Source organism: Zea mays, chromosome 2, assembly GCF_902167145.1.
Source record: "Zea mays cultivar B73 chromosome 2, Zm-B73-REFERENCE-NAM-5.0, whole genome shotgun sequence".
Taxonomy (NCBI): Eukaryota; Viridiplantae; Streptophyta; class Magnoliopsida; order Poales; family Poaceae; genus Zea; species Zea mays.
The window spans coordinates 230,783,481-230,792,658 of NC_050097.1; the positions used below are offsets into that span (position 1 = coordinate 230,783,481).

At 49.7% G+C, this 9,178-nt stretch overlaps 1 protein-coding gene across 1 annotated transcript; it reads right to left on the reverse strand.

Annotated features, from left to right (window-relative positions):
- Positions 1-3,348: 3,348 nt before the first annotated feature.
- On the reverse strand, positions 3,349-8,919 carry LOC103648040 (respiratory burst oxidase homolog protein B). The gene is made up of 8 exons (XM_023301713.1): positions 8,278-8,919; positions 7,996-8,152; positions 7,869-7,917; positions 6,548-7,770; positions 6,378-6,480; positions 6,240-6,307; positions 3,872-4,410; positions 3,349-3,687 (listed from the first exon to the last, which is right to left on the reverse strand). The coding sequence occupies exons 1-8, from the start codon at positions 8,831-8,833 to the stop codon at positions 3,569-3,571; spliced, it is 2,814 nt and encodes a 937-aa protein (XP_023157481.1). The 5' UTR covers positions 8,834-8,919; the 3' UTR covers positions 3,349-3,568.
- Positions 8,920-9,178: the final 259 nt, after the last annotated feature.

The window sequence follows — 9,178 nt, forward strand, 5'->3', positions numbered from 1 at the left end:
CCATCCCACGCATCTTTGGACCACCCTAATTGCCTGTAGTTCAGTGAGTACAAATGATGGTCTTCAACTTGCTGTCAGCAGAGGGGCAGTACGTAGTGTAAAATCTCAGAACATGCATACTAATTATTGGAAGAAGAAAAAACGACAATCTCTTAATTGTAAAAATAAGTAGACATTTCAACGAGCATCTTACCCAGCAGAAGACAAGCGTGCCAAATTAAACTATGCAATTGCCAAAATAGCGCAGGGAATGCACATGTTCCCCTGTCAAAAATTAAAAACCCCCTAATGTTATGTTTCTTGCAGTAATGTGCACAAGTCTCTATCAAAAATGCTAACAGGAGGATAGTGGCAAGCATTCCCATAAACAGCCGAACCATACGAATCGCTGTGGAAGCCCACAACTTCTTTGTTAGATAGGGCACATTATTAGGCTTTGCTAGTGACTAAAAACATGTCACAAAGGATGCGAGTTCTAAATGTGTAGAGTACTTACAACGACTTCATCAGGCAATAATTCATACACCTTGGTAAGCAGTAATCTTTTGCTGTTACTCTGTGGGATCTCTAGCTCGTACTCTATATGGGCCTGAAAACAAAGAAGAAGAAATGTTCAGAGCGAACTCCATCCCAGCTTCAAAGGTTCAGGGCAAGAAAACAGTTTACATGCATCTATCATCATCGCGTTATCGAATTACGGGTCGATCACACATAGATCGGACACGTGATAATACAATCTGCTAAACCAGCTCAACATCCCAAAGCTGCTGCAAAAAGCTCGGATTATATCAGTGGTAATCAAGGGATGACTAATTTTTTTTAGTGGTAAAGAAGGGGACGAGTGTAGCTTTCATCGGTCTGTAAGAAATTTGAGCGAATTCCCTAGATGCCATAATCGCCGTCACACGTACCGTCTGCTTCCATTACTGGTACATGGGACCCACTTGTCATATTCGAACCTTTCTATCTCTGACCGTCAGTCCGTCACACGCACGCATATACGCTTGCTGTCCTCTGGAAACTGTGCATTTTGTTTAAAAGATTGTCTTGGAATCTGATACCCCCACACGCATCATGGATAGGGAAGGAATCTAGCTAGGGGTGATTGCATGGTTCCTAGTCTAGCTGAGAATAAGAGATGCTGTCTGTCTGTATAAAAAATAATATATTGTATATATAGGATTAAACCAATACTCCTACAAGATTATAATCATAGTTTTTATAATCTTAAAATAAATGGTGATTCAAAAGAACTAAAAATAAAAGGAAACATAATAAAGAAAAAGAAAGTGAAAGCTACTTGGGACGGGGATACCATTTTTGGCCCGTTCACCCACTCCACGCGCGCGCAACCCAACCTCAATGTTGCGTCGACATATGGGGCCCGCTGGCCAACCACTAGCCCTCACGCGCACGCGCGTTTCCGAGTCGCTGCTGGCGGGACCGCCCAGTCAGTCTCTCACGCGCGCGCAGCAGCCCACTAGGTTATTAGGCGCCGACACCGCGTCCCCACCGGTCATCCTCGCGCGCCTTGCCTCTTTACGCGCTGACCCGCTGCCATGTGGGCCCGCTCGCTCAGAAGCGTCAACTACCTCGCGATCTTTGCACGGACGGAGGTGGACCTGCTGGGTTCGTCAGCGCTGTTCTACCTGGGATATAAAACCCCACTCGGCCCCGTCTCCTCCTCAACCGCATCGCGCCGCCATCATAATTCCACCCACGGATCGCTCGCGAATTTCGGAAGGGTGCTGGCCGCGGACTACGAACGGCGTGCCACCGCGGGATCGGGCCTCTGCTTCGACCGGGACATCAAGGTATGCACCGAGCCCTTTCTGAAGTTCGATAGGAGGCAGTCGACGTAACGCCACGTAGAAACCATGGCGGGTGCTTCCGGAATTTCTCACCGGAGCACCGTCGGCCGCCTTAAATCGCGAATCACCGTGGGCTGGGGTTCTAGGTACACCACCACCGAAAAGGGGGATTAGATTAGGGTTCGCGGTCGACCATAGTTCCGTAGAGCTTCTACGTGTGAGTCGTGCGCACTGGAACACCGGCGTGCGTGGTCTCCGGTGAATGTTGTCGCCGTGGCGGATTTCCGGTTTAGGGAAGATGGTCGCCATCCATCCGATCTGGTGTGGACTGTAGGGATTAGATCATATCGTACCCCTTCGCTCATCGAGACTCTGGCCGTCCGATTGGGATCTGACGCATAGGATTCAATCGGGATGTTTTAAATCAGACCCGCTGATCGCTGATCCGACGGTCGCGGATGCGTGCCGATTAGCGGGGGGAACAGATTTAATCTGGACCGTTTGTGTAGATCTGACGGTTCGGATCAAGTGATGTCTCTCGGTCGCGTTCATTTTGCAAAAGAGCCCCCGCAGAATCACCAAAACAACTCGCGGTCCATCCTGGTATTTACTGAGTTTGGTTAGATTTTGTGAAATAGCCCTGCACCTTTCTAGGGAGGTCCTTGGGTTGATTTTGCTGCGATGGCGGTCAGGCGAGGGATCCTGCATTGGAGCTTCCTATAAACTGTAGCGGGTTTTCTGAAGCTAGTGGAACTTTGTAAAGGCCTTGTAGTGTTACCTTGCCTCGCCTCCTCGGTAGAGGTGTATGGGAGTGGCCTTCTCTTGGCAGATGGGTAACATGACTTGTGGGTAAAGGTGTGCAACCTCTGCAGAGTGTAAAACTGGTATACTAGCCGTGCTCACGGTCATGAGGAGCTTGGACCCTCACATGATTAACTTATGGAATTAAATTCAATTTGTCATTTGCATCACATTGGGATTATTTTATTATTACTTTTATTTATTATTACTATGGTTTGGTATGTACTTACACTTAGTAACTGCTAATACAATTTTGATCAACTTATAAAAACAATGCTCAGCTTCAACCTTTATTTTGTAGATCAGCCTTACACTTCACATGAACTCCCATATTTGGTGAGTTCATGCACATTATTCCCCACAACTTGTTTAGCTATGAACGTATGTGAGCCCACCCTTGCTGTCTCACACCCCCCACAGGAGAAGAACATGTGGTTCAAGAGGAGCTGCCCAATAAGGAGTTCGACTTAATCTAGGTGGCGTCTCCTAGTCAGCTTTCTGACGCCAGGGAATAATATTTAGCTCGATTTATTTTATCATTTATTTTGTAAGACTTCCGCTATGTAATAAGTACATTTATGATATTTATGACATTTATCTCTATGCACTCTGTAATTATATGTGTTGTTCTTCCTTGGCGCACAATGAGACGCACTCGACTTTATCCCTTAAATCCGGGTGTGACACCAGTCAAACTGGCTAATCTAAGTGAGAGAGATAGAATCTATACAATGCATGGCATTTGAACTATTGATTCTTCTAGAGTAATGAATGAACAAAGAACACTGTTGGGATTTCGGGCTTCCTGGTCCTTCACAGTCAAGCAATACCTACGTTGGTATATACTCCCTCCCCTCTATACCCATCCATATATATACGCTATAGCATGCATCGACGACTGTGGTATGTACCGAATTGTTTGCCATGCGAAAACCTTTCGATCAAGGCTGCATAAGCTAGAAGTTCTCCTTGTGGAACTCGAACTTGGTGTCGTAGTTGGTTTCCCGCGAGAATTCCTGCGCAAGTTTGCGCAGCGTCTTTAGCGGTTCTGGAGCACCGCCGCAGTAGAACACTCCTGCAATATAAAAGATCAGAGGTATCTATATCAGCGTTGATTCAGAAATCCAAGTATGATGAAGTCATGCATATTACTCCTATTACAGTTGCCGATGTAATGCATTATGCATGCATGCATGTGGCTAAATTAGCTAGAATTAATGGCGGGTGAGGATTGAGGAATGCACAAAAAAAACCCTTACCAACACGCTGGTTTTGGTGGTTGAGCGCGATGCGCTCGTAGACGTTGTGCCAGTTGGGCCTGGCGAAGTGGGTCTTGACGCGGGTGCCGGACACGACGTCGACGCCATGCTTGGCGTGGTTGAGCGACTGGATCATGGTGATGAGTGCGGAGCGGGCGTCCCCTTCCCCGTACACACTGGTGCAGTGGTTGTGGAGCTCGATCACGCCCTTCTTGTCGGTCTCGGCCACCTCGTTCATGACGTCGCGGAACCACTCGAAGGAGCCCTGCTCCGGGGTCACCCAGTAGAAGTAGGCCCGTCGTGTGCGGAAGGACGGCGATGGCGGCGACGTGTCGGCGCCGGCGGTGCTCAAGCCCGAGCTCGAGCCCGCGCCGGCCTCTAGGTCGACGTCCAGCTGCTTCATATTGTTGATGATGTCCTTGATGATGGAGATCATGGGCGTGGCGCCAATGCCCTGCCCGACAAGAAGCACGACATCGTACTGCTTGTAGTCCTGCGCTGGCGCGCCGTACGGGCCGTCGATCCTCACCTCTGGGAAGCTGCGAAACAACCATTTCATGAAATGGGAATTCAAACTGGCTCAAGTTTGACTATAGTAAATATCGTTAGCATTTGTGCCACTAAATAAATTTATTGTGGAAATATATTCTATAGCAGCAGTATAGCTATAGTGCTAGTTTTATATTATAACTGTTTAGTTTATTATATAACTTTACTCAAAGTTTAAGGTCCCATTTTGTTAGAGGGACTAACCTTTAGCTCCTGGTTTTTAGTCTCCTTTAGTACCTATTGTACCAAACGGCATGACTAAAGTAGAGACTAATTGGTTTTAGTCTCCAGCCCCTTACATGGGTGCTAAAAGGGACTAAAGGGAAATATTTACTCAATTGCCCTTGCCTAGAAAAATGACGTCACACACAGAAAACAAGAAAAGAAGTATTTTGGTCTTTATGTGTTGCATTTAATGTATTTAGAATATGTTAAGTCCTTCCAACCAAACATGGTAGAAACTAAAGTTTAGTCCTTGTACTAAACTTTAGTCCTAAGACTAATGAAATCAAACGGGGCTTAAATTGTTTTCAAATTGTTTGCTAGAACTATACTCTCCCGATCCAATTTATAATTCGTTTAACCTTTTTATCCAATTTTGATATGTTCATCTTATTCAACAAATTTCGTAATTATTATTAATTTTTACTGTCATTGTTTAGCATATAACATATTATAAGTGTGGCTTTGAATTTTTTATTTTTTCAAAAAAAAAATGAATAAGACGAGCAGGTTAAAATTAGTTCAAAACAGTCAAAGAAATTCTAAATTGGGATCGGAATGAGAAGTAAAAGAAAATAGTTGGTTGGGAGAGGTGGCGAAGTCAACCGTCCTGGAATATCAAATCGGAATGACTAACCCACACCCTCACAAGGCGCACATGGACGCATGCAGAGAATGTCGTCCTTTGTCCTAAAGATAATATATCTATGATTTTTTAAGAATATTCGGATCGGAATATGTTGGCCAAGAACAAAGGGAGCAATTCATATTTTATGAGAGACTAGCAAAAGTGCTCGTACTATATTGCTAGAGTTTCTATTTATGATTTATTATAATATATATATATATATATATATATATATATATATATATATTATATGTTGGCTAGGTGAATGTGAATATGGATTTAGAGTTAATAATTATGGTTCAAATTCTTATTTGTATATAATTTTAGTTTTTTTACCAATTAAATGTGAGGGAACACGATAATGGTGGAAACTCGTGCTTTATATATGGTTTTTATTTATAAGTATAGAGTATAACACATAAAGACATGCACGTTCTGTGGGCTATGTGAGTGTGGATGTGGGTTTAGAGCCAACAATTATGATTCCAATCCCTATTTATACATAATTTAATTTATTTACCATTTATTGCATGGGATAATTTGGGACTGGGAGTTAGATTAGAAATTAGTATAAGCACTTTTTTTTGTAAACCGGTGATTTATAGGTGTAGAGACTAGCAAAGTATCATGTGCGTGTTGCTACAGTTTCCATTTATAATTGAGTATATAATGTAAAACAAAAAGACATGTTTGTTTTGTTGACTAAATGGGTGTGATTATGGGATTGAAGACAATAATTATGGTTCAAATCCCTATTTATGTATAATTTTAGCCTTTTACAATTAAATGTGGGGATACGTTGTAACGGTTATATTTATGTTTGAGTACAAAGTATAAAATACAATGGTACGTGTACCCTGTTAGATAGATGGGTGAGAATGTGGGTTTAAAGCTAATTAACCATGGTTTAAACACATGTACATAATTGTTTTAGCTTTTTTATATAGTATAGCCGTAGAGATTCCTCACCTCAGGTTGGCGTTGGCGCTGTCGTCGCGGAGCAGCCCGCTATTGCCCTCCGTCGGCGGCCGGCACACCTGCACACACCAGCACGTTAGCTTCAGCGGTCAGCACATGGCGCGCGCGTATGTACACGTATGTACGTACCCTCGAGAAGACTTCCTGGAGCTTGCCGGTCCAGTCGCCCTTGTTCTTGATGTGGACGCTCAGGTACTCATCCTGTGGCGCCGACGTGATGGAGAACGGGTGCCTGCAGAATTAAACGTTTGTTAGCTATAGCCTCTGCAACGAACGAGAAGAACAACGGTGCTAATTACCATTCGAACGGCGAGACGGCGGCGCAGTTGACGAAGATGTACTGGCCGCTCTTGTAGCGGAAGCCCTGCGGCTTGGAGAAGTGGAGCGACATCACCTTGTCCTTGCCGGCCTGGTGCAGTCCCACCTTGAGGATCTTGACGGCGCGGACCCTGGAGCGGAGCGCCCGCGTGAGGCGCTCGCACGCGTACAGCACCATGGGCGCGGCCAGGTACATCCACGTCGACTTCTTGTACCACTTGTGCGTCAGGTACAGGTAGTGCCCGTGCACCAGCAGCAGCGCGTACACCGCCACGAAGCAGTGGTGCGTGTACCAGAACGCGTTGAAACCCGTCAGCCGCTTCAGCGGGCCTGCAGTCAGCCGCTTCAGCGTGTCCGTCAGCCGCTTCAGCGGGTCCGTCAGCCGCTTGAGCGGGCCCGGCAGCGCGAGCTCCCCGCGGCGGAACCACGGCATCGCCAGGGTGAAGGCGACGGCCATGAGCACGAGCATGGCGAGCCCCGTCCACCCCTCCGTGCCCTTCACGAACCACCAGTAGTTGCGCGGGCGGGGCACCCCGAAGTACTGCGCCAGGGGCGCGTACGCGGCGTCCGTGGCGCGGAGCAGCCGCGGGAAGTCGCACGTCAGGTGGGACACCACGTGGAGCCCGGCGCCGACGGTGATGCCCGCGGCCACCACCATGTGGAAGCTGATGTTGTCGTCCAAGGGCACCACGCGGCCCACGCCGGTGTGGTTGCGGACCCAGGTGATGGTGTTCCGGCACACCGGGAGCAGGATCAGCGCCATGTTGAACTTGAGCGTCTCGGCGCCGCCCTTGGCCACGCACACGCAGTACCCCATCACCTGGAACACGTACCGGCGCCGGTACTGGGCGAACTTCCACGCGAAGAGGCCCACGCAGACGCACAGCCACAGGAGCACCACCCACACGCGCCGCCAGTTGTCCTCCAGGAAGTACTGCGCGCGCCGGTGCCAGCGCCGGAGAGGGTTCGGCTCGGGCGTCGGACGGAGGCTCTGGCTCAGCATCTGGCTCATGTCCTTGGCGCCCGTGCCGATGCTCACCGACTGGCTGCTGGGGGCCTGGAGAAGCAGCGTCTCCAGGTTGTGCACGTCGATGTAGCCCAGGTTGCCCGGGTCCAGCTCCTCCATGATCAGCAGGGCGTACTCCGCCGCCTGCTGCTCCGTGATCTTCGACAGCTTGTTCGTCGACGCGCTCAGCGTGATGATCTGCATGCGTTTTTTCGCCATATACAACAACATCTGTCAGGGCAGGAATGGAAGAGGCATTTCCACACAGAAGAACGACAAGCAAGGCGGTTGGTTACCTCTATGATCTCCTCCTCGGTGATCCTGCCGTCCGCGTCCTTGTCCACCCTGCATGCAGTTAAGGGAGTGTTACTACCCCTGTTGAAAAATATCAATCACTGAGTGACGACGTCGTATCGTACGTACATGTCGAAGAAGGTCTGCAGCCGGCCGTCGAAGCTGGTGTCGGAGATTTGGTCCCAGAACAAGAGCATCTCCGCCTGGCTGATGCTGTCGCCCGTGATGTTGCGGCGCCGCGACAGCGCGTCGAACAGCTCGCCGGCGAACGCCGCCTCATTCATCCCTGTAGATTTTGTTGTTCATGTCCATCCATCATATATATATCATGCTCGAAAGAAAAGGCACGCAGAAGGATTATTCAGCTGGGGGCAGATGCTTGTTAATTAACTCTCGAACTCGATCACCCACCAATGCACTCGCCGAACTTGGAGCGGTGCAGGAGTCCGCTCTCGGCGAGCACGTGGAAGCGCGTCTCCACGGCCTCCCATCCGGCGGTGCCCTGGGCCTTGCTGATGAACTTGAGCCCCTTGAGCGCGTGCGCGGCGGCGGACTTGGAGAGGTCGGTCCGTGGCCCGGCGGCGCCGCGGCGGCTGCTGGAGCCGAGGCGGCGGAGCTCCTGCGACGCCTGCATGATCCGCGACGACGCGTTCCGGATGAGGGAGTGGCCGTAGGACGGGGACCGGCGGTGGTTATTCTCCAGCGGGCGCGGCAGCAGGGTCACGCTCGGGTCGTCGCCCGCGGACCCCGCGTGGGCGGGTTCCACGCTAAGCATCGCCACCGAGCCGTCGCGCACGTCGAGGGTGATCTCCACGTCGTCGTTGGCGGCGGAGGACGGCGCCGGCGCCACCTCAACGAACCGCGCGCTGTTCCGCGCCCTGGGCTTCTTGCTCAGCGTGCCGCTGTGCGGTATCACGCGCTCGTGCTGCGGCGGCGCCTCGCCCGCCGCGGTGGCTGACAACGACATCTCCACGATGTCCCCGCCGCCCGGCCTGGGGTTCTGCGTGGCGATCGACCGCTCTTTAATTTCCGTCGACAGCGAGGGAGGAGGAACGGGAGGCACCGTGCGTTTGGCGAGGAGGGGACGGAATGGCGGGGAGCTTTATAGCCGTATCGCGGCGCGCGCGCGCGCGTTTTACTTTACTACTAGGGGTTCTTGTGGAGTGCTGTGCCTCCAAAATGCTGGGACCGGCTCTGGTCGCTGCGTAAGATAGTAAATCGCACGTCAAGAGGCGACTCAGCAAAAGCAGCGCATTGACAAATGTTTAATTTAGCATCACATTAGTAAATCATGAACTAATTATACTTAATA